General features: G+C 42.9%; 1 protein-coding gene across 4 annotated transcripts in view; it reads left to right on the top strand.

Moving 5' to 3' along the window:
* Positions 1-26,732, top strand: part of LOC121178870 (plexin-A1-like) — a 188,306-nt gene that overhangs the window by 122,775 nt on the left and 38,799 nt on the right. For all 4 annotated transcript variants that reach the window (XM_041033299.1, XM_041033297.1, XM_041033298.1 and 1 more), the window contains exons 10-12: positions 2,785-2,985; positions 17,976-18,072; positions 20,632-20,822. In XM_041033299.1, the coding sequence (XP_040889233.1) occupies positions 2,785-2,985; positions 17,976-18,072; positions 20,632-20,822 (489 nt within the window). The remainder of the gene's footprint in view (positions 1-2,784; positions 2,986-17,975; positions 18,073-20,631; positions 20,823-26,732) is intronic.

Raw genomic sequence — 26,732 nt, 5'->3', positions numbered from 1 at the left:
ATAGTCAGACCCTTAAAACCTTTGATGCAAAGTGCTTTACATCAAAGGTTTTGGTTCGTTTTATATCAAGGCACATCTCTTACATCCAAAAAAAAAAAACCTTTTTCTGTTTCCGGTATGGTAGCTGTAAAGAGCTTGAACTCTGCTCTTCGAAATCAAAATTACACTTGAACATTGCTCATGAGACAACTACACTAAACCCTCATATGTTTCAAATTTTTTGCTGAGCTCTACCTTGAGATGACAGGAGAGGACTGAATGAAGGAAAGGAATACTATAAGGAAAGATGGCTGCCAGAGAAAACGACAAGCAGACAGCCGAGCTGACACAAAGTCGATAGGCGGATGAATAAAACATTGGTTAGCAGCAGCTTGCGCTACAGGCTATGCTAGCTTCTGACACCCTGGCTTCTACCAGGTAGCTTTAACAGCAGGATGCTGAAACCTTTCTTTTTTCCGCTCATGTGGCACCTCGGACGATGCAAGTCCACAGCTTTTGACATGAGTATCCTTTTTACTGAGACAGGACTTCAAAAGCCACAAGTGCAAATCAATCTCTACTTTCTTCTCTCTCCATCTCTGCCCCCCCACCCATCAGTTTTCCAGCCTTGTCTGAGGCTCCAGGCAGTTAATTAAGTAGGATATTGTCGGGGGGCTTGGGTACGTGGTGTGGATGAAGCTGGATGGATGGATGGGATGGAAAAAGAGACAGAAAAGGTGCAGGTGGACCAGGCATTCCTCTCCGCCTCCTCACATTTCAAGTGTAAAATGCCTTCTCCTTTTTTTTGACCACACTTTTTTGAGCCTCTTTGCGTTTCTGTTCTTCCTTTCCTCACATCAACAGCTATCACTTTGATGTCTTCCCAATTAAAACTTCCTCCTATTCTTCCCCCTCCACTCTTCCTTCACTCTCTCTCTCCACTTCCTTCATTTCCTCATCTTCTCTCCAACCATCAGTCATTCCCCTTTTTTACTCTGCCCCTTTCTCCACTGTTCCCTACCTCACTCCCTCCTTCTGAGCCATCCAATTTGCCTCCCCTCCTTTTCTTCCCTCACCCACCTTCTCCTAGTTGATTATACACCAGGTCTTCTGAATCCCTTCCCTTCCTCCTATAGTATTCCCCTCTCTCATTATGTTTTGTGCATGTGTTTGTGTGTGATCAGACACACAAGGCCAGGGCTAAGCAGGCTAATGAACAAACTCCAGCATTGTGTTCAGGCCCTGGGGACATGCTGTAGCTTCTAATGTACAACAGCTCAGAGTAGAGGAGGGGAAAGGAAAAATCACGGACAGGGAGCCAGCTATCTGCTTAAAGGCAAAGCTACAACGACAAGTGAAGTAGATGATCTGCAGTGCCTTGTGTGCAGTGAATATTTTACAAGGATCTGGTCGATGTTTTCCTAGACTAAGCGCTTTTGACTTGTCAACATGAGTGTGTTGTCCTAACCTGCGACTCTGACTGGGTGGGACAACACTGTCAACTCCAGGTTCCTCTCCATTCTGGCTAAATGGAGTTTAGTGGACAAGAGGAAGAAAGGTGGTGTATTTTGTGATTTCCAGATTCGGCAATTGTCACAAGTGGTTTAAGGAATGGCAAATGCCTTGCTGAAATAGATAAAATAGTGAGTAATTGATCTGAATCTTTGACTTATGCCCATCGTTTCAGTTTTTCCCTACACGAAAAAAAGTCCAGTTTGCCTTCTCTGCCTGCCACATGTCTCTTATTATGTGAGTCACTTTGCAGTGTCTCCAGGTTGTAAAATGTGTTATTTGTCAGCAGTGATCTGGTTTGTTATCCTTTTGGCTCAAACATCACAGTGCGGGACAGGTTAGTTCCACCCAAGCTTTTTTATATATACAACTCATGTTGTATAAGCTCTGTCACCCACACACCCTCGCCCCTGCTTTTTTTTTTTCTTTCTCATTCTCAGTGTTGACGAGATCTGCGTCGCTGCCAAATCATGGCATGAACACTGTGATGACTTCATTCCTTCCAACACATGCACACATGCATATCTAGGAAGCGCTGCATACTGAGTGGACTGTCCTGTCATATTCAGTAACGTGAACACATGTGCACATTAATCCAACTGCACAGCGAGAAACCTATTTGTCTTACACATCTATGCACGAACACACACACACGCCCTCCAGGGCTTTGTACTTTGTGGTGTGAGCCAGTGGATGGACTGTTTCAAGATGATCTAAACAATGCTCAGCTCTGGCCAATATCAGTGACTTATGTGCACGCACAGACACATACACACGGACATGAACAAATACAAAGTTTATGAGCTCATTACTCTATGCCACACATGGATATAATGCACTGGAGTCCGTTTCCCTGCCATAACAATGCAGCACTGTCGTGATCCAAATAGTTTTAATGGGTAGATAATCTTTTTCAAACTTTATATGTAAAGTTCTCTTGCTCAAGTGTTTTTGTGCAGCACTGATATCTGGTGCAAGGCCAGTGGGAGTGTTGCACAAGCTCATAACACATGTGAACAGTGCATCACAGCACAGCTCTGTAGGCTGAGTGTGTCTTATCAAATCTGACGTGAAGTAAAAATATGTAACCCACGGCTTGATTTTTTTTTACTCTTTTCAACAAACAAGTGATTTATTTCATCACCCTTTCTCTTATCTTACTGCTTTTTCTGCCTTGTTTTTTTTTTTTTGCTCTTCTGACTGTATTGAAGAAGATTACTCACTCTTTCTTCCATAACTGTCTCCTCTGAGAGAAAAACATGTTTTAAGTATCTCTTTTTTTGTGCTCTGCAGGACTGCCCCCAGATCCTTCCCTCAACCCAGATCTACATCCCCGTCGGGGTGACCAAGCCGATCACTTTAGCGGCCAAGAACCTGCCCCAGCCCCAGTCAGGACAGAGGAACTACGAGTGCGTCTTCCACATCCAGGGCGAGACTCAAAGTGTTCCCGCCCTGCGCTTCAACAGCACCTCCATCCAGTGCCAGAAAACAGCGGTGAGTAAGACATGATAAAAGATAGGAATTTCTGGCTGGTCAGCTCGTGAGAGTGTGGCGCCATTTTAGCACTGTTGATGGTGAAGAACACAGCTGGGGACAGTGAAGTGTTGTAGTGTCATTATGGGGGGGAGAAAAACCAAAGTGAATGGGTGGCAATTCGTTGTTGTTGGTACGGAGGCTAATATAAAATAACAGTTGATGTAATACATAGTTGTGAATAAGACCAGAACTCCAACTATTGTATAGACTAGAGCAGAAAATAAACTTTGAGTTTTAGTTAGACATAAAGAGTCGTCATTTAACACCGTTACACTTCAACTGGTAAGTGCTGCTAGGTAACTAAATCATGATCCCAGTACGGACATTGACTCGGTCAGTGTTTAAATAATGGCCTCCTACAACTAATGACCACTTTAGACACTAACGTGCTCATTGTCCTGATAAATCACCGTGTGCTATTTGAACACTGGCTTGGTCACAATGTAGATAAATGACCCAATGCTAATCTCTCACACTGAACTGGTAGTTAGCAAATAGATATTGACGGTAAGAGTTCACATTTGAATTAAGATGCAGACATATAATAAGGCTACACTGCGTGGGGAATTTTCCTAGTCTATATATGGCCCTAAATCGTTATGGATTTTCATGGTTTGTGTGATACATCATTTAAATCGTTGAATGTGAAGCTGCAATGGTCAGCCATAGCTTTGTTCCATGAGTCTATGATTTTTACAGCGTATTTGTAGCTTAAGCTGGTAGGGATGAGGGGTGTGTGCCAGATTAAAGTGTTCTCAAGAATGTTTTTTTTTTTTTTTGCAGAAGTTTTCTAATGAGAATTTATATGTGTGTACGTAGAGGATTTACAGGTAGGCAGAGGTGTATTTGCCTGTGGGTCCATGCCTGTTCTGTGTGTTGAAATATGGTTTTTTGAGTGTGCGTGTGTGTGTGTGTATGTGTATGTGCGTGTGTGTGTATGTGTATGTGTGCGTGTGTGTGTTTGTGAGGCTTCAAACTAGCGTGACAGATAAGAGGTAGCTAGCGTTGCGCTTCACTGAGGCTGAAAATGTGAAGAGGAAGTCTGTCTCTGAACCTAGTTGAGAGCGGATTGATCATGTTTACACCTCGACTCTATACCTCTCCCTCTCCCTTCCTCTCTCAGCCCGTAGAGCTCATCTTTCTTTCTGCCTCTCTCCCTCCCTCCGTCTGTCATACTTTCTTCTTCCCGCCATCCCCTACTTTCCTCACTGCCTCTTCTTCGTCTCTGATACACTCACGTCTGCCTCTCTGTCCCTGTCTATTTCTATCTTGAGATATAATGCAATGCAACAACACTGAGGTGAGATGAAAGCTAGTGACTGTTAATTTTGTTTTAGATGAGGGCGAAGCAGCTGTCACTGCAACATGTTGTACAAGGAAAGAAATATTTGACATATTAAAAGTTGTTATGTCTTGGCTAATAAGCTTTGGCACCTTGAAGAATTTAACCACCTGTCTGTATGTTACACCTTGTCATTATAGTCACAGGCTTATGCAGTCATATAGATATTAGCAGACACACATGTAAAGCACACACCAGCAGTGGTCTCTGCGTAGCTGTACAGCTCGCTGGATTGCCACTGTGACATCTAGCGCAGCATATGATCCTTTCTGTATCGACGGGCAGTCTTCAGGTGCTGGCACATGCTAGCCACTTGTTTGTGAAGGCAGCGCTAATTAGCTAGCGATAGGGTTGTCTCTCCACAGAGATGTCTGTTTATTGACTGTTTATTGTTGCTGCGAGGCCAGTGCTAATCAGCAGCAAAGCCTAGCCCGAGTCCAAAGCAGAATTTCTCCATTTGATGTCCACGAAGTAGACATGCTAGCAGCAATTAGCCTTGGGCTGTCAGCGCTTAGCCCTTGTTAGCAATTAGCTGTGCCAACTTGACTGCGCGGTCAGATATCGATGCAGCGCGTGCATTGAGTCTACATGAGGCTGTAGTTAAATTCAGTGGATGAAAAAGGTGCCAGCTGCATGAACTTGCCATTAAGGCATAATTCATCCAGGCCTGAGCTTATGAGTATAATTATGTGTCATGAATTATTAGGATGAGTGTCTTATTATAGCTCTGGAGCAGTATTTCAAAAGAATGAGGGTCTTAAATATTAGTTTATCCTTTTATAGACCTTCACATCTCTACTTTTCATGTGCACCCCTCCATGTTTGTTCCTACTTTGACAGTGTTCAGCACCAACTCAATGAATCATGTATGACTCTGCAGTAGAAATAGACTTCATCTGTTATGCTGCGTACACACTGTTGCCTCGGTTTGTAGGCACACAGCTATGAGGGTAGGGGTTAATCAGTGTCTGTGCGCGTGTGCACATGTGCATCCTTCAATATGCCTAAGGCTATGGATCCCAGGATAACTGTGTATGTGTGTGTGTATTTGTATGTTTGGGTGTGAAATTTCCATTAAGCTACTGCAGGAAGACTGTTGGGGTGGGTGGGGGGGGGGGGGGGTTGCTAATCAATGGGATAAACACAAGGGTGCTAATCCACAGTTTAGCCTTGTGTTTGAGATACACATAAGTGTTTACCGCTGTGTCAAATTGACACACGCACACTAACTTGTAGGAAAGGCAAGGACAAGGGCAGAGACAAGAGAGCTATGGTGAGAATTACTATAAAGTAATGAAAGAGAGGATAGGAAACGAGAGAGGACAAAATAACTTGAGGTGGAGAAGACAGAGCTGAGGAGATGAGGAAAGATGGACTGGGGAAGAAGACAGGAATAGAGGTAGCAATAGTTGACAGCAGTGGAAAATGGCAAAAAATGGAGATGAGAGCAGTCAAGACAGGCCCAGGAAATTGGTGCGTAGTAGACGATTTCAGGTGAGATGAATGGAGAAAAGTGAGAGGGAGAGTGATATTGAAGAGAACAACTCAAAAGTCTCTCCTGAGGCCAAACCTCATTCTCCTTTCTTTCATACAGTGTCATCACACTATCCAAAGGAAGATAACTATCCACAGGATATTCATAATATCCACAGTGAGATCATGTTTAAACTCCAGTTTCCCATACTTAACTCCTTTTACAGTGACCGTAATAACTCAATACTCTTCTATAGTATCCCCTAACAGGAGGCTGTCAATAACCTACTGTACATGTGACACACATGATATATGATAGTGTAACTGCAGCTCCATACTAACCTTGTTTGGTATTGACTATCCATATCTGCTCAAGGGAGAAAAATATTGGTGCTGTGGCATTTCTGTATAAGGTTTCTGTACATACCACCTGATCCCAAAGGGGAAAGAGCTAGTGTATCATCACGACATGAGAGAAAATGCAGTATTGGTGAAAGGTTTTGCTTTTGCAAGCAAAGACATGAGACAAGTAGGCTACCTCATGTTTGAGACTTTGAAGAATCATGCGTTTAGGGTGAATGTTTTAAAACTAGCTCAAAGCTCTAAATGTTGCTGTGTTGCAAAAGGTTCATGTTGTGAAAGGAATGGTTCATCACACACTTTCCCTTTCTCACTTTTGAAGTTGGGTACTCAGCCAAACACAATTCAACATTTTTGGAACCTGTGAAAGTTGATGAAATGGCAGATTGTCCAAGGTCCCGTAGCAAGTTAATTGGAGAAAAAAACTGACATTTTGTTAAGGAAAAAAAAAGCGTCCTCTCTGTATTTCTTAGTGCCAAACAAGCCCACATTACCACTGACACATAGGGAGCCATCCGCCAGGCCTTATGGTAGCAGTTAACTCTGGTCAGCAGCAACCAAAACAACAAGCTGGTGTCTGCATCGGTTCCTTCTGGTTTTCTGACCCAGCCCAGGCAACTTCCTGCCGTGTGTGGGCCAATCAGAGGCTGAGGTGAAGGTGCAAGGGCCAATAGGATGCTGAGCTGTGGGCTGGTAAGTTGTGCTCAGAGCGCCAGAGGGGTCATGGGAGCGAATAAACACATGTACACACGATGCTTGCACACACAAATGACCACACTCTGGGGTCAGAGAGGCTGATGGAGCACAGCTGGGTGTCGTCTGAAGGCTGAGGTTGAGAGAACAGAATTTAACTGTTCGGGACTTTCCCTTTTCTTTACCTTTAATTCCCTCTGTTCTTAGCTTTTTGTCCATTTTTACTTCAGCGTCTCCATTGTTGCCCTCCTCTTCCCCTCTTTATCCTTCTTTCTTGTTTCTCCCTGGAGGGCAGGAATGAGAGGACAGATAATATCAGCGCGGGCCTTACACCATTACCTTCTGTCTGATAAACCACTCGGCCACTCCATCACCCTCTTTCTCTCACTCCTTCACCAGGGAGGGGGGAAAAAAAAGAGGTAGACACGGGGGCAGGAGGAGAAAATCTAGTTTGGGATAGGCTGTGTGTCTGTGTGTTATTCTGCTGTGTGTGTAGAGAGCAGCTGTTTGTTAAAGAAGAGATGGGAAGTATCAGGGGTCCTGATGGCATCCAATTAAGGCAGATAAAATGATGATGAATTGCAGTCGGGCAGCAGAGACGTATGCTCTTCTTTGTGCATGAGCTCACACACACACACACACACACACACATGCAGGAAGACAGCAGAAGAAGAAAGCAGGAAAAGCAGCTGTACGTATTTCAAGAAGATTGTTTTGGGGGAAAGAGAGAAGGAGAGAGGGAAGACAGGCAACTAAGTTCAGAGGCAGAGATACCAGGAGAAAGAAAGGGAGCAGTGTGAAAGATAGACGAGGAGGAGGAGGGAAAGGGGAAGAGTGCAATAAGACCTTACAGAGAGTTTGGAGGGGAGAGAGGACAAATAATTTGCTCCCTTCCAACGGGAAATGAGGGGAGGATGGCAGACAAGAAAGATGGATAGATAGACAGTGCAAATAGAGGTCTAGAGAAGAGGCCAAACATGTCTGCAGGGAGAGTGGTTAACACAAACCTAACTGGTCCAGTGGTGTCACAAACCCCTCCGTAGAGTGTGTGTGTGGAGGCACCGTGCTGATGCAAACTCAAGTCCTTTTCTCTAACTTTTTGGAGTTTGTGGGATTTGTTAAAAGATGTAACTGAATGTAAAAACTAAAAATTCTATATTACATAAAAAAATGATTCATTCATTTTAAATACATGGCAACACGCACATAAATTTAGACACAGTGCAAAAGGTGGCAGAGACGGGACTAATGAGGGCCTTGGCGCAGGTTGTTGGAGGGTAGGCGCAGCGGAGCATGGTACAGCCTGGTCTGGCATGGCCTGGCACAGCTTAATGAGCTATAAACACTAGACCTGCCACCGCAGTCAGCCACAGCACACACTGACACTGTTTTAATTGGCCTGCAGGCAGTGTGTGTGTGTGTGTGTGTGTGTGTTGAGTGTGCAGGTGGATTGAGAGAACATGGGAAATTTACTGGAATTTGTCTGTGAATCGCTGCAGAATGAAGACCATCCGTTGTCCGATTACTTTGTTCCCTTATTGTGTGACAGACTGATCAGATTTTAATTTTGGAACACTACGTCGTGGTTGTTTAAAGTTGTGTCTCATGTAGTTCATGTGTCATTTTCTGTGGGTTCTTAAAAACTGAGGGAATTGCTAATTTATATAAGTATCTAATTATTTAACATGTTTGATGTGTGGTGTTCTGTTTACCCTCACTTTTCCTCTCATACATTCCTTCATTCTCCAACATGCCCCCTCTCTTTTCCCCTGTCATCTACCTGTCTCCGTCTCTCCCTTCTCCCCCTCTCCTGCCTCCACCTTCCTCTTCATCTCCGTCCTGTCATTGACTCACTGCATCTCCTCCTCTCTGACAGGTGACGAGCAGAGCTCCCACGTTCCTGTCCTGGATAAATAAGAATTAATTGCTGCTCAGCTATCAGCATATGCCAGCTCCTCCACCCCATCCTCCACCTAGCTTACATCATCCTTTTCTCATTTTTGTCTCTCTCCTTGTGTAACTGCAATCTGTAACCTTTACTCTACACCTTCTTCCTCTCATAGCAGTGCTCCACCTTCCAAGTGAAGCAGCAGAAACGATTGTTATAGCGAGATTCTCTTTTTGAGCTCACTTTTTTTCACTTTGTCAACAACAGATACAGCATTTATAGAGCTCTTCATTTAGCTGTTATGTATCATTATTCCTATTAATAATAAGATGAATAATAAGAAAAGAAGCTGCTGCTGCCTGACTTAATCCAAGATAATAAGATTGACTGAATGGGTCGGGGCTGTTTTCGCACAACCTGTTGCGGTTCCTACTGTCTGTATTATTCACGGCAGAAAAAACACCCTCTCCCTCTCATGAGGTGGGCAGGTGTGTCATGCTTCCTGTACAGAGTTAATCCAGCTTTTTGCCTGGAGTTTCATCTTGTAACTTCTAGTTCCAGGTCTCTTCAGCTGCCTCTCTAGCTGGTTCGCCAAGTGCCCATACCTCATTTTCTCCACACAAAATCAATGCATTGTGGTCCTGTGGCCACAGTATCCAGGGGTTTCAGTACCTGGACAGTCTATTTTTCTGGCATTTGCTTTGTGAGACTCTTAATCACAGATTGATAAAACTGACTCTGGTTAATCTTGCCCCTGCTCCTTAACAGGTCCAACATCTTTAAACAGGCCCTGGGACGTGCGCTGTCCGGCCTTCAGAGTGGATTTACCTCCACTCACTCTCATAGCTGTCAGTATATCAATAGTCTGCTGAATGTGGCGACTGGCAACCACTAGAGACATGTCTCTTTGTTGAAATTTCACTGAGAGTGCCTTCAGTTCATGGAGCATGTCATGCAAGCCAGATCCACTAAAAAAGGAGTTTGTTTAGCGTTTGCGTAATCCCAGGAATTTCTGCCTCTCATTGTCTCTGCAAGATACATCCTCGCTTGCTGTTTTGAAGTAGCACTCTAAAGCAGGATTGTTACTCCACACTGCTTTTACAGTATTAAGCATTCATTTTTAGATCTGCAGCTGCTTCCTCCAGCAATCTCTCATGCTTTGTGGACTGGTGGTACAGAGAATACAGCTCGGAAATGAAAACCTCAAAGTGGTTACATCCAGCAAACTCTCTGAGGGAGCTGTGGACATCCATTTCAAGGCCAGGTGGGCCAGGAAATGTGTGGAATAGATGTTTGGGAAATCGTGTTTAAGCCTTGCAATAACCCCAAAGGTTTTGCCGGTGAGAACTGAAGCCCTCATCTGCTGATGAGATGTTTCCAGAAAAACTCATCATCTAATCCCACTTGGATAGCGCTCTGTCTCAAGCTGTTGTAAATGGATTTTGCATCTGTGCCCCGTGTCAGTTTGACAATGTCAAAAAATACATTGTCCACATCTCCTTTCCCACTCACATCACATCTGAGATGAGCCACGTTTGGGTGCTCAGTGGAGATGCTGATTTTTGAAAGAGCATTTGAAACAAACCTCCTCAGCATTTTCTGTGCAACATGGCTCATAATTGCAGCACATGACTGATTCAACTGAGCCTACTTTTGCTCCATAGAGCTCAAAGGAGGGAGCTTTTTATAAAACATCCCCTCCTTGGCCATCATGTAGGTGGATCTGAATGAAGCTGCTCTTTTCTTCCATTGACTTTTAATTGATCTCAAGTACCTTGTTTGTCAGAATCCCCTTTTGCTTGGTTTTGTCACCTCAGGCATTGGGGGCAGTACAGGTAGGTGTAATGTCAGGGGTAACGTTTGCTGTAGAAGACGTCTCTAGCTGTGGTTGCTTGAGATTTTTTGGTAAATCCAGTTTTTGCAAATGAGCTGCCTTGTTTTCTTTATGACGTATCTATATGCTAGCAGAGAAATTAATAATTTTGATTCTGCTTGCAGACTGAGTGAGAAGGTTTGTTCTCCTTCCTCTGTTTTGTTTTAAGTTTGTTGGTATTTTTCCCCTGACCTTGGAGTTAAAGTGAGTGAAATTTATGACATTGCGGTGCCACGCTTCAGTGGTGATGGCAAGAATAGCATGCACGCCGGTATCTTTATCAAAGCAAATTAATGATGAATCACCCTCATGCATGAATCATACACAAGTAATATCCAAATTTTCCATGTGATCCATAATGATGAAGATACAGAAAAATAGAAATGCATGGCAAAAAATAGCATGTTGTCAATATTTTAGAGACCCCACAGAATTTCTAAAATCATGATTTTAGGGGAGCTCATGTCTTATTAAGAGGAGCCAAGCTTCCCTTGGCCTCCCCTGTTGTTCACACCCTGATTAGCCTGATGAGAAGAGAAGAGAGGAGACGAGGTGGTAAAACCAGAGGGAAGAGCTCAGCCTACCTCCAATGTCTCTCTGTCTTTCTGTATTTTGAATACACAGTCATCTGGGTTAATCTGCAGACTTTTCATCTTCATTTTCATTGGGAGTGAATGTCTGGTGATTGTGACAGTGATTGAACCAATTTAACTTCCTTTTGAACTTTATACATAATATTTCATAAGAGCCTTAACACGTAGAGTTGTAATTGAATGAGTGAGAAACTTTTATTACATTATTTACTACTCCAAACTGAAATTGATTTGTACAGAAGGAAACATAAACACATCAGCAGTAATAGTGGTTTCATAAATACTAAATTAAAGTATCTGAGATTAAAATCAAGGTGGTCAGTGTGAATAGTGCATTTGGCTGGCAGCCCTTTTATTGATGACTTGAACTTAAAAGAAACTCTGTGAAATTAATCAAAGGGTGTATCTATTATTAGTGAGAGGAATCTGGCACACAGCGTGTGATCTGTCACACCTTCAGCATGAGCATTAATAGCCATGTACCGAGACAAAGACACCCAGACCCCAGGCAGAGGAAAAAGTAAATAGTCCCCAAGTGACAACCTTTTAATTTCTCCTTTTGGCAGGAGTGCTACTTCACAGATGGATAGGTTCTGCATGTGTTTAATATATGTTTGAGTGAATAGACTAGATATAGGTTAACGAGAGAGTTAACGGAGAGTTAGCGAAGGGAGAATTGCAGAATGAATGACACGAGTTGACAGAGTGGGGAAAAGAGTGAGGATATTGAAAATATGGACGTTTCTGCAAATGACCAAAAATCGGCCTTTTGTCCAGGGAGAAGTCTAGTAAGCTTACACTAGCTTAGTGCGTGGGCTTGAAAATAAGGAACATTGGCTATGGCAGCATTATTTTTCCCTCAAGCAAGCACTTTTCTCCCCCCTCCCCTCTCTCTCTTTTTCTTTCCGTCAATGACGAAAGTATCTGCGCGAGCTTGTATGCACATGTGTGTGCTTGTGTGTGCGCCCGGGAGATAAGCTGGGTAACTGGGTCCGGCCATGCTCCAATCCTGTTAGCATTAGCGATTAGCACTGGCTAACGGGCCCCCATTATGAGCAGGGGCTGATTCCATGCCGCCTGACCCCACACATACAGTACATACACACATATACACTCACACACGCTAAGCTATAGGAAGGATTACCACTTGATCCTTGATTAGGACGCCATATCTGCCTGGAAGATGCGTGGCTATGTGTGCGCGTATAAAAGGGTACTGTTGTGTACACATCTATACACTGAAACACACTATTTGCTGCACAGACAAATTTCACCTGGACCAGCATTCACAAAACTTTTTTAAATGTAGAATAATCTAGATTGAAAGATTTTGTTTTTGTCAGGTTATAATTTTTGATAACTGCCGTCGTCACCTTGAGAGAACAAGGGAAAGAGAAAAGAAGAAGAGAGGAATCTATTCTGTCCCAGGTTAGGCCCTGGGCTAGTTTGGTATTTTTAGCTCTCCAGCTTGCACACACCTTCAAAATGACTAATTATCAGGCTGTGACCCTCACAGAAGGTACCCGTTGTTACCTCATACCTGCCTTCCTTCATCCCTCCTGCATCCATCCATCGTCCTCTCCCCGGCTTCAGTCCCCCCCCAGACAGAAGTCCAGCTAGTGATGCCGTTCTGTTTGCATCTGCACTTTTCTACTGAAAGCCTTTTGTCGGGCAGCATCAACTTCTACTCCTACTTTTATTTATTCTTTTCATCATTCAGGAATTTTACCCTTGTCATACTTTTTTTTTATAGTTTATTTGGTCCCTCTGGCCATTTCTTTAAACATCTTTCTGCCTCCCATTCAGTTCCTACTCCTCTGTCTCTCTATTTCACCTTTCTTCTTGACTATCATGTATTTATCACTGTACTCTCAAAACTGCCTCCTCTTTAGATTTAACACTCTCTTCATGTCTCTCTCTCTCTTTCTCTCTCTCTGTCCCTTCAGTATTTATGTATTGTATGTTCTTGTTTGCATCAAAAACAAAATAAGTTAATAATAATTAATGATCACCAGAAATCCCTGTCCTCTCACTCACCATCAGTCACACACATCTCCTCAGGTCAAAAGGATTGTTACCATCACCTTGTCAATCTAAACTGCATCCGATTTTTGGATTAAATCTTAGAATACAGAACATAGTTTCGACTTCTATTTGCATTTCACTCTCCCCTTCACACATGCAGATCCTCACCTTTTGAGAGTAACCTGCTTAATGTTTGCATTTTCATACTGCTGCGCAGTGAATAAAGCATGTACGAGGTGCATGGTTTATTCCCTAAACTGCGCATAGTGCAACACTGCTGGTTCAGTATGAAAGTTTAATAAGCCTTTGGTGCAATGAGAAGAGCTTTGGATCATAGCCTAACCTTTCCCTCTGCTGCCCATTAAACACACATATATCCACATACACACTTCTGCCTAACTAAATATTCATGTTTTGGTGAGAGGTACATACTCAGAGGATGTACCTCTCTCAACACAGACCCCCCTTTGAGGATGGATGTACAAACATGGACACATACCTGTAACATGGATTTTAAAAAAAAGGGGGGGCGGAGGAAAAGAAGACAGGACAGGCAGTGTTATTGTTTTAGCTGTCAGCACCACCACACCTCCAGCATGCATGTGTGTGATCCAGGTTTTCAGGGAGAAGACTTGTCAGAGTGTAAACTGGGGTTAAGATAAGAGGTCCACACACATCTATCATCTGTTTCACTATCAGCGGAATTGGACCCTCTCATGTGATTCAGAGGGGGATCGAGCTGTCTTTTGATTGGCCGGTTGGCAGGGAGGCAGGAATGGAAGTGGAGGGAAGCTTGGCCCTGTGTCCTTTACGGCAGCCCGTCTTCAATCCTGAAGGGGAATAACAGAGCAGCAAGAAATGACATAGTCATGCTGAAATACTTAAGTGTATATTTGTAGAAAAATTAAGGCCTACAAACATGCCAGCCATTCATTTACTTTGGAGCTAAAATAATTAATCAATTAATCAACTAGTCAAATTGCAGAAGACTATGTTGACAATTAACTGTGATAAATATGTGAACAGTTAATGGTTTTCATATTTAGTTACTATCATAGAGACATATCTTAAGCTTTGGACAAAATTAGCAATGTAAGGACGTCACCTAGGGTTAAATTATGATGTGGATTTTTCCTATTTCCTGATGTTTTATAGACTAAAATGAGTAATCGAGGAATCAAGATTAATCAGTAATGATAGTAATCATTAGTTGCACCCTTAGTTTACTTACACTCTATACTATTTCTAAAAGGCAGGCAGCATACAGTACAGGCAGCTTGTGTGGCCTCCTGTGGTTAGACAGGCCGAATTTTACATGAGCCGACGTAGTTTTGACTCTGGCCAACTAAAACAATTAGCAACCATTTTTCTATTAACGAGCAGTCGCTTTATTCAGTGTTTATGTAAAATATAGCTTAGTGGAGTTTTATTGCTGCTGTTGCTTTGGTTTCAACCATTTCCAGTTTTTAACCATTATGTCATTTTATGTTTTTTTGTTTTTTTTTCCCACTTCTGAGACAAGTGTGTGAATGTGAGAAACCCACCTGTTGCTAAGTGTGAACAAGACAGATTGTCAAGAGAATAGTTTCTAAGCTTGAAACGCCTTCATCTGCAACAGCTTGAACAGTTGCCAGATGTGGAGCTGCCCTGATCCTGATAACATTCCTCTTTCTCTCACTCTGTCTCCCTCTTTGCTTCCCTACTTCACCGTCTTTGTCCCACTTGCTTTCTCTGGCCTTTCAGTCTCTGCTTTATCTCATCTGTTTTTCTCCCCTCACTTTCCCTCTTCATCTCCCTCTTGCTGCCTTTCTTTCTCTCTTACTGTTCTCAGTGCAGTGTCCCTGTGCTTCTCCCTTCCTCTTCCTTTTCTTCTTTCTCATTGTCTTGCTCACTCAAACACACTGGAACACTCTCATGTGTTCTCTCCATCTCTACCCAGTGAAGAAGTGCTCTTGTTCCCAGGCAGACTGGGTGGTCTCCAGGGGGAGAGGGTGGGGGGAGGAAGGAAGGAGGGAAAAAATGAAGAAGTTCATATGCATCCAAAACGTGTTGTTGTGTGAGTGACTTATCTTCCTGTGTTTGCATGTGTTTTTATTTATCATTTTTTATTTCCTGTATACACTGTGTGATCGGTCTTTGATGCATTTGCTGGCATCCATCTCTGGAAACTGACCAGAGTGCAAAATGCATATTTATAGTACAGTGTGCACATGTGTTTCCCTGGACATGTTTGGTGTATGCGATAAAGGAATCTGCTCCATATTTCCTTGTTTGACTGTGGGCGTTCTTTGTGGATGGAGGTAAGGGAAAGAAAGTTGGACTGAGATTGATAGGGGAGGAGGTTTGTAAAGAGGTAGAGGGAAGGAATAATGAGAGGGGGAGAGCGAGGAAAAGGAGGGGGTGGAAAGGAGGATTGCAAGAGAAGGAGAGGCAGAGGAATGTGTGAAAAGACCAAGGCAGACATGTCAGGGAACAAATTGAAAATGCCAATTTCACTTTAGCCCCCACCAGCTCAGGCGCTTATAGCCAAGCCCCAGTCTCTTATTCCATGTGTAAATGAATGGTGTCCACAGAATAACACACAATCACCTCTCTCTATCCATCTTGCCCTCGCTATTTCTCCTTCACCCCTGCTGGTGCCATCATCCTCTCTTCACCCTTTTCCCTATCCACTTTCTCATCCTTCTTTTCACCATCTTTTCTTCTTTTTTTTTTTGCACCCCACACTCCACTTCTCCCAGCTCACTCTACCTCTGTTTCCAATCCATCAGCCATCCCAAACATTTTCCAGTCTTTTAACCATCATTTGTTACTTTCATCTTTCTCTTTCTTCACTTTCTTTGCACCCTTTCACTTTTCATGTCATCCATGTCTTGCCACCCTCAACCTTACCTTCCCCTCTCTGTACTAGATGACTCTGCTTTAGTAACTTTAGCATACATGCCATGTTTCTTTGTCCTGCGGGTCCAGGTTTCCTCTTAAAACTTGTCTAATCTTGATTGTCTTCATTACTGACTAGTGCTATTTTTGCTTGAATAAAACAAAATAACCAAAATAGTTTCTGATATCACTCGACTACTCAATTAATTATTTGCTCTGCATCTATGAAGAACTGGTTACAGTGTAGTGCACAGCAGTATATATATGTGTGAGTGTGTATGTGTTTGTATGTGTGTGAGTGTGTGTATAGTAACCAGTAACTTTCTGTAAAAGTTGTTTCATGAGTGTTCTGCAGTCCAGCTCCCAGGTGGAGTTACTCAGGGGTAGAAGTTTGCTCTTCAATAGTTCATGTCTCCTAAATAAATCAGAGCGCAAAAATGTGCCTGAAAACACATTTTGAAAGAAATTTCCCTTAAAGTAAACTCTAAGAGCAGAGTAGTAGTGCTTCTGAGATATATAGACACATCTTCCTTTATTTGGATATCAGCATCTGTGCCTGCAGGGCCCGCCGGATGTAAATCATCCAATCGCAAAAGTGAAGAATGAATTAATCAGCCATTCACACATTGTGACATTGCTGTGTCCTCTCATTTTCTTATCTTCTCTACGCACATTTCTCGGTCCTTTCCCCCTCAAATACATTCAAATTCACTATTATTACAGATGTCAAGATAAATCTCACAGTATCACATTGGAGTGGGTCATATCACATAGTGGCAAAGTTGTAGCTAGATTGAATCTGTGAGGGCCTTATAGCCTCAGGCTCGAGGGCTTTCACATTGGATTTTATCACCACTCCACGAGAGGAGAATAGTCCTGCTATCTCTCACCCCGAGGCCATTGAAGATACTGACCAGAGCAGTGGTAGTGAGAGTGAGTGGACACCCTTTGACTGACAGAGGCATTAGGTTAACATGGCCTATCTCTAGTCTTACCAGCCGTCACCGCAGCAGTGGCCTCTAAGCAGAGAACAAGCAATCTCTCGCTATCTAGCATCTGTTTTATGTTGTATCAAAGACAATGTGTGTCTCAGCTTGGGGGGTATGGGTTTCTTGATGACTGTGTGTTTACCTCAGTGTTTGGCTGCTTTGTGTATGGGGGGTGGTGGGGAGGGGGGGATTGAGAGATGGTGTAACTTCTAAAGCTGCATTTTATTTGCCAGTGATAATCGTCGTTGATAATTTATTTGTTCAGAGGTTGGGAGGGGTCTCACAGGAGCTCTTTTCTCCATTGCTCCTTCAGTTAGCACACTGCCATCACACTGCCGCTTTTGAAGCTTGTTGTCTCATTTAAAGTGATTCCATAAAACTGATTATGCCGACGAAGAGTCAATTACATTTCAACTGTTATTAGTTCAGGATGCAAAAATGAAATTAGATGAGAATATTATTGTTGGAGATATATTACGCTTTTCATTCATCACTGGAATGGAATGAGTCATACAGTGATGGGGATCCCAATCTCTTAATCAACTCTGTGCAAAGCCAGGCAGCGGCGGATGTGCCGCGTGTTAAAATCACAATATAGCCTGTCTCTCATCATTCATTTTTATGGCCCTTCAACTGTGTGAGCACCGCGGGCTATGACATTACTACCAGCCACGAGCTGAACTGAGTTTTCTCTTGGTATTGGCTGATTTTTTTTTTTACTAATTTAATAAAATCCTTTAATGATATTATTGTTATGAGAAAAATGTTGTTTTAGGCAGCGATACATGACAGTGAATGCTAATCTTCTTGTTGTTGTTGGTTTATATTTCAGTATACCTATGAGGGCAATGATATCAGTGACCTGCCAGTGGATCTGTCTGTGGTTTGGAACGGAAACTTCGTCATTGACAACCCCTACAACATCAAAGGTGAGTTTGTGCTGCTGTTAACCTGTATGGCAAATGTTACATATAAGAGCTACTAAATTCTATGAATAGCTTTTATACATTATTATTGCCCTTTTGGTTCAATGAGCACAAAGCCAAGTTGTTAGTGAGCAAATTCTGTCCCACCAATGACTATAAGTACCCTTAATATTTTCCTGTTCACAAAATACATCATAGACTCTAATCAATCCCATTTCAAAACCTGTGTTGGCTTGTCAATTTTTGATCTTCACCTGAGTCATGGCTGAAACATCATCTCAAAAATGACAGTCTAGGATCTGCAGGAACTTAAACATTCAGCTCCACCTGCTTTGTAAATGATTTATACTGTGCCCAGAATCCCGTGGCCAGTCCACCCTTTGTACTTGATGTTCTTTGCCTGTGAAAGGTTCAAAGACTGTTACGTACTGTATATGTATGTGCGTGTCTGTGAGTAAGAGAGAGACATGCATTACATGAAAATTGCAGCCTAAAGCTGAACAATCAAATGCAGTAACATGTGCTCATCACACATACTGTGCTGTGCATTAGGTCATTTGTATTCACTGATACATATATTGACTAGTAATTATGTCTGTCAAGGCTTAGGTTTTACCCCACGAGACTTTTTGTCTCTGATAATGGTTTGCAAATAAGTAGAGGGAACAGGTCATTGTAGGAACAGGCTTAAGTAAGCAGGGAAATGATGACTGATAAACCAGTGTCAAAATAATGATGATCACTTTGGTTTAGCCAGTTTTCTATGCAATGATGAATCGGATTAGAATGTTAAGCAACACTCAAAAAAAAAAGAAATACATTCCAACAGCTTACTGTACACTATCAGTGTAAGGTACTTCATTCATCCATCGCAGGGTTTGTGCAAATAGCTACTTATGCCCTTGTTACTTTGACCACAACCAAGACGTTGATTAATAATTAGTTTTCTTGTACTGATAGTCCCTTGCTGTTATTGAGCATGTGGGTTTATTTTAGGATTGTTGTGTCAAAAGACCACTATTCATACATGATAGTGTCTTGAGTTATAATAATATTTCAGCTTTTTTGTTGACAGGTATTATTATTACATGATCATATATACAACTTGCCTATCTGCTGCTGAAACAGTATTTGAGTGTGTAACATATACTGTAATGTATAACCACGCCTTACCCTGCAAACAAAGACTCATGGGGGTGATGATTAAACACATACACATAATCAATGCACTACTGTGGGGGGACACAATGAGATCACGTCTGTTGGATATAATTACTGGTAGGACAGTCTTTATAGTGCTGTGTCCATAATTATTGCGACCTGTACAGCACAGCAGGGGGCTGTAACATTATTCTCCTGCTGTGAGGAACAGTAACATCATCGCCAGCTACCACTGCGTTCAATACTGCCTGTGGATGACATGCACTAGGCGTTTTTATACAACAGAAGGAGCTGCATTGTCTGGTCCTATTTGTTACTCTTTGATGGTTAAGACACAGCAAGGATCTGAGGTTTTTTTTTTATGTAGTGTTACAGATTAGAAGTTGTTACATCTGTAAGGTCTGTGAAGAAGTGATCATTGCCATTTTGTCAGTATTGTAAGTTAACACCACAGAGTCACATTGCTCCGTGTACTGATGTCACTCTCTGCAGTCTAAATGTACCTCGTAAGCTATTATAGTTTCGAATTTCACATATTTCTCAAGCAGCTGGCCATGACTGATATGTCACAGTATATAGATGTGTTTGTAACATATACCATACATCTGTGTATGAACATAGGGACCCCACTGCAGTCCACAATAATGGGGTGTTTACATTTATGGAGGCAACATAAAATGGTTTGACAGTCAATGGTTTTCCCAAGGACACAGTGTTGCTAAATGGCAGCCATTATATGCAGCAGCATTGATGGTGTACAATATCAGCAGCATGCATCAGTGTCTATGCATTGTGTGTTATCTCAAGTGTAAATCTCCTGAAGTGCATCCGGAGGCGACCTGCAGCCCAGATCCGTCTCCCTCTCTCTGTCTGTCTCCCTTTACTGCCCAGCCCCCTCCCTATTTCTCAATCATGATAATCATCTGGTGGAGAGCGATGCTCACTTGTCTTAAATACTGATATGTTAATGTAATTAGAGGGGAGTCGCTTAGCAATCAGTAATTGGTACAGGGTTTCTTTAAAGCTGCTCCATGACCAATGGGATTTGGGGATGGAATAGCAGAGAGAGAGAGAGAAAAGATTTCACTGTACAATTCCTGAGGCCTTTGGGAAATAGTGCCATAGCTCAGCTTTGCCTCCGTGACATTGAAGAAGTTTTTGGAATTTGTGTGATGATATGATGTGAAAATGTGTGTGGAAGTTGGGAAACTTAAAATGGAGGAATCTGGTTAATTTAAAAAAAAAAAAAAACCCTGTCAGTTGTTTGTCTGCTTTGTCCTGTAAAAATTTAACACCATAAATATTGATAGTGAGGTTATTTTATTCTCTCCTTAGGCCCTTTTGTCCACTAATAATTTCATAATGTTTCCTTCTCTGTCTCTTTCTTTTTCCTGTCTCCAGCCCACCTGTATAAGTGCTATGCACTAAGGGACAGTTGTGGGATGTGTCTGAAAGCAAACCCCAGGTTTGAGTGCGGTTGGTGCGTACAGGAGAAGAAGTGCTCCCTGAGGCAGGAGTGTACTCCTCCGGAGAGCACCTGGATGCACGCCACCACAGGAAACAGCCGCTGTGCGCACCCCAAGATCACCAAGGTAAGCTGTGACAATATTGACACGTTCTCACACATAACATCATATAGCAGCTCAGTGTGCTCCTGATGCTCAGCAAGATAGCACATACCTGACTGCACGTATGTACCTCCAAGGACACACGCCCACCTCTTTGAGCTGAATTGAAAGTGCCAAGAGTAACAGCGTGAATGTCATATGTATATTCAGGTCACTATGTAAATAAAAGTAAAAGTTCAACCTCAAAAATTTTAACGGATGTCCTTACCACACAAGTTCATACCCACGGTCCATGAGGCCAAGGAACAGCCCACTCTAAAATCAACATTGCATGGTGCTGCTAAATCCTGGTTAAAGAAAAACTCTTCTCTTACCACTGCCAAAGTTAAACCGGACACTTCAGCTGCTATTTGTTATTCGTTGCCCAGCAACTCAACCTCCTAAACAACACACAAATCAGGTTTGTGCCAGGGCAGGGGTCAGAAGGGAGGGGGTTCGAGTGACAGTGTTCCCTTTGTAGCAGGGTTGAGATTATGCAACCTTGAAACTGAACACCTGCCTTTTGACACAAATCAGAGGATTTCTGAAACCAATTATTTAGTTAAAGATAGTTCAGCAAAAGAAGAGATTTGAAATCCTTACCTATGCTGCGTCATTGTTTGGCCTCAGTGAGTGAAGGGGACATTGTAGGAGGCAGGGCGGATAGACAACTTAGAAGCCATCACCACGACTGCAAGCACAACACAGATGGGCCGGCCAGGAGGAGGCAGTTCACACACACCAAGACTGAACACACTGACATGATGAGAGATGATGGCTACACATACACACACACACACACTCACACCTGAGGAAGCAGGGAGGGTGGTTGTCTGGAGTGTGTCTGTATGTGTGCGTGTGGGAGAGAGAGACAAAGAAACAGAGAATGTGTAAGTTTGCTAATTGTGTCCCACCATGGGTGCAGAATGTGTGTGTGCGCATGTGTGCTTGTGGGCATCTGACAGGCCAGGTGAGCTAAGGCGTCTAAACACCATGGCGTACCCATCTGCTGCCACCGGTAACCATGGCGGTGGTCCTCGTCTGACTGTGACCTGGGTCGCAGTCCCTACAGCTCACCACTGGGGCTGACACACGTGCACACACACACACACACACACACACACACACACAGAGCATGGTTGGAAATCCATGCACTACCGTGTGAGATGCGTCTAGACATTCTACCGTTTCACTCATTCTCCTTTGTCCCTCTGCTTCCTTCACTTCTTTGTCCTTCTCTCCATCATTCCCTCTCAAGCTTTTAACGCAGCATTTTTTTTTCTTTCTTTAAATCTAATTGTATCTCAAACAAGACAAAGCATCATCTCTGGTGAAACCAGTGCCATTTCTCTCCATTTAAATGAGTGTAAAATATGTGTATAGCCTATAATAGATGCCCATTTCGTCCATGCAGACTTGTATGGATGGAGCCCTCGGTACATTTCCTGTGTGACACAGGTCCGTCTGTTTGAATACGTAATGGAGATATTGGATAATTGGGGCACTGGCACATAGATAAATCCTTTAGCTAATGCTCTCTCTCTCTCGCTCTCCTCTTGCTCGCTTCAGTTATCTCTTTGAAACAAGCGTACAGAGGCAATTGGGTTGAGAGAGATGGGGGGGGGGGGTACTAAAGGGTGGGGTGGGGATGTGTGTGCGCGTGCAAGCATGTGCTCTTGCATGCATATTGAGGGGTAAATCCTGGCCTCAGGGCAAGATGTTGGTGGCAGTCATGAAGCAGGCGTAGAAGAGCTTCAAAAACAGCAGGAGGAGAAACATACAGCAGGTTTTAGAACACAGAAGAAGAGACAAGAGCAGAACAGATGAAGAGTGAGGCACTGGAGGAAGCGTTATCACCTCTCCTCTCCACCTTTGACATTTATAGTGTGACATTTAATGCCAAAAGAACATCCACAGGCGACAAAGAAAATCGCTCCCTTTTCTCCTGCCATTTCATCCTTTAGTTCTCCAAAAGAGCATCACATCCACCACACAAATTGAATATTACTCCACCTCTTACCATCCATTCGGCCAAATTCCTCTTTTCCTGTGTGATCCTCCTCTATTTTTATGTTTTTTTTTGTTTGTTTTTTTGCTTTATTCAGGCCGCTTTGTTAGTTTTTGCGGCATGCTAGCTGCTGTGTGGCCATTAGCTAGTGGATTAGTCACTAATTTAATTTGGACCAGAGAATGTGTGTTAGACCGGGAAGGAAACACCACTGGAAAGAGAGAGTGTGACCACATGCTACGATGCTAAAATGCACACACACACACACACACATATATATATATCTGTGTGTGTATGTATATAAACACACACACACACACAGCTATCCTGAGCTTTCAGAGCAGCATGTGTTGAACCCATTTGGTGTCATTTCCGAGTGTGCTATTGCCCATTTGCTGTTGTTCAATAGTGTGCAGTTAGGTACCGTTCCACTAATAGCTCTGGCACCTAAGTACTGTTCTCCAAACACAGCAACTGATGTTTTAGACCCTAAATGATTGGTTTTAGACATTGTAAGAATTTAGCTGTTAGACTGTTAAAGTGCTGTTTTCATTGTGCTGTAATTTTTCTCTGGGCTGACACTGTGCACTAAGATTAATTAGTACTCCTTTCACAACAAGCAAGCACAGTTTGTGTGTGCATGTGAGCAGGCACAGACACACTCACATAAGCCAAAAACTCTCTCCCGGAGAAGCATGCATTCAGATGTAAGATGTTTAAGATCAGACATGAAATAAGAGATAACTTTGCAATGGATGCTTTGTATGGTAAACTCAAAATCACATTCACAGCAACACAGTGGCACACACACACACACAAACACACACATACACACTGTCTGGCGCTGTCCCCCAGTGAAGTGCAGCAGTGTCCTAGTACTGGCCTTGGATGCTGCCTGGCCCTCCATCATCCATCATCTCCTGCCTGCCTTCTCCTAGGGGACAGGAAGAGCATTACAGCTAGCCCTTAGAAACCAATTAAAACAACACAGGCCATGCCAATATATGTGTGTGTCTGTGTGTGTCTGTGTGCATTTTTAGCATCGTAGCATGTGGCACATTTATGCACTGGTTTTTAATTTTTTTTTTTTTTTTTGTGATCTTGTGTAAACGAAAAACTGTTTTTTTGTGTTTGTTTTCCGTTTTTGGACGAAAAAAATGTCTGTGTGTGTGTGTGTGCACTTGTGCGTCATTGTCCAGTTTCACAGCTTGTGTGCTTTCGAAAGGCCAGTGATTTCTCCCTCATGTATTGTAAAGCTGTAATATTGGCTTTTGCCAGACTTCTTTATCTCTCTTACCTGTCCTTCTTTCTTTTCTTCCTTCATGTATCCTCTGTCACACTCTCTCCTCCTACCTTCAGCCAGTTCTGTTTTTTTCGTCTTTCATCCGGCCTCTCAGTTCTTCTTACTTTCCTTCTTCCCCTCCCTTCCTTCTATTCTGCCCTTCTATCCTCTTCCCCTTTTCCTCACTTCCTGTGTCGGCCAACATCAAGAAAGACGTTTCTCTCTTCAGAGGCTGGAATCTGCTTTGTCTCAAATGTTTGTGAGGCCTCACATCTTCAATCTTGACAAACGTTTTTTTTTACCACGCCATATTTAAGCATTTAATAGTAAAGACTTCTCTTATCCCCGTCTTCATTCACTTCATTGCCTCCATCAGTTTGTTTGAGACCTTTTGTTTTTGAGAGGCTTTCTTATCACAGATAAACTTCAGAAACCTTACGCCATGTTCATATCATTTCTCCCTGTGTCCCCTGCTTCCCCCTTCCTCCTCCTATAACTAGCAGATGCTATCTGTGCACTGCTGCTCAGCCGGTCACAATGGGCCTCACACAAAGCCGCCGACACAACGGGACAAGTCGGAGACGAAGAGAAAGAAGGGAGTTTGAATGGGTGTAGAGCGCTGCGACGGCGAAAGGAGAATAGATCGAGTGTTTAGGCTGGTGGCTTTTATCAGAAAGGGCCTTTTGTTTGTGTTGTTTAGTTGTGGATGTAACAACTTGTGTATGTATGTGTGTCTGTGTGTGTGTTTTGATAAGCCAGTGCTTATAGAGAAAGAGAGATTTGATTACCATATCTGAAGATTCTGACTGGTGCACTAGTGTGTGCCACTCACTCTTTTGTCTCCAGCTCAAATATATGCATTCAGGCGCATTGACAAAGAGACACAGAGTGAATTAAAAAGACACAAGTCCAGAGAGGAAGAAGGAAAGGGCGAAGGAAGGAGGAGGGATGTTCGTCAGAAGCCTAGCTGGTGTAAGATGGAAAACATTCCTTAATTATATCACTGTGGCATTTCAGCTCTGGCCTGCATGACACTGGGCTTTGTTCGCATTGTGTGTTTCTGTGACTGGTGTCCTGAACACCTGTGGCTTTTACCGGCCTGCCACCTTTTCTATAATGATGTTAGACTGGGAGATGATTGTGAGGTTCCAGGTGGAGAAACAGAGCTGTGAGCGGGTGTGTAATTTATCTGTGAGACTGTAGATACGCTTCGAAGAATAGTTTGACATTTTGGGATTTTTATTTATTTGCTTTCTTGGTGTGAGATCAATAAAAACATTGATACCAATCTCATGTCTGAACATCAAATATTATCTAGCGCCACATACACTTATGTTTTTGTACATATTAAAGAAACAAAATATAATCTAGTGATATAAAGTAGAGAGCTTTGGGTGCTAGTAGGTGGATTTTGCTTCCTTAGGGCAGAGCCAGGCAGAGAGCTGCATCAAACTTCTTGTCTAACTCACAGCAAGAAAGAGACTAAACATACTTCTCAGTATTTTTCACTATATTTGTTTTTAACAAGTCCTGGCATGAGTGCACTCTTTATCCCTTTTGTAACGTGCTCCATATCCATAGGGTGTTCTGAACTCTAAAGTTGAAACAGGTTAATTTATTACTTTAAAGGCCAGGTCATACTGTTATTTATAACCAAAATCTGTTCGTTTCTCTGGGATTGCTGCTATTGGTGAATTTGCTCACATAAGCAAAGTAAGTTAACATGGTACTTTGGTGTAAAGTTCAATTTTGGCCAGGTTTGACAAATTAATCAAATAGTCTTGACAGTACTGACCTTTAAAGGAACAAATAGAACCAGAAAGCACAGAATGAGGAAGCTCTCCTATACGGTGCCACGTGGTCTGCAGTCAGTTTTTGGATGGGAGCAGGTAGTTCAAAAACATCCTCTTGAATCAACTTTGTCCAACTTCTTGTTCAGCTGGAAACCGAAAAAAACTTTATGAAAACATAAAGTTTGCTGTGCATGAAGTGGGCTTTGAGTGTAACCAGGATGTAAGAACAGGCTGACGAAAAACACAAGGTTCACCAAGTTGGCCGCCCTCTCTCCACATGCATGTGTGTGTTTGTCAGTGTCTGTGTAGACTGCAGAACCGAAAATGATGTGAAGATGTACATTTGAAGGCCATGGGCTTCATAGTCATACAGCAAATGTCTGACTGAGAGCAAGAATGGGAGGATAATTAGTGATGATTCATTTTATCTTTTCTTAATGGTAAGTGAGGTCAAAGTGTGACCTTACCCAAAGCCCCACTTCACAATACCCAACCACCAATGTCTCATCCCCTTCACCCCACTCCCACCCTTCTGCGACAAATGACCCCCCCCCCCCCCCCCCCCCCTCTCTTTACCAGGTTCTAATCCAATTAGCTTTAGCCCTAATTATGCTAGTAATGACTGATTACCAAAGGAGCCATTGTCTGCGTCGGGGGCTGGATGAATGGGACCGTGATTAGCGACTGGGCTAGCCTCGGGTAGCCATTAGCACCTCTGCGCACCTTCCGTAGACCTCTAGAGGAAAGACAGGGAGCAGAGGTCATTGTGTGCAGTAATTGTATTGAGTAGATTAATCGTCACAAGGTTAAAT

Source organism: Toxotes jaculatrix, chromosome 3 (assembly GCF_017976425.1).
Source record: "Toxotes jaculatrix isolate fToxJac2 chromosome 3, fToxJac2.pri, whole genome shotgun sequence".
NCBI classification, from domain to species: Eukaryota; Metazoa; Chordata; class Actinopteri; family Toxotidae; genus Toxotes; species Toxotes jaculatrix.
This window is presented reverse-complemented; position numbering and strand designations above follow the sequence as displayed.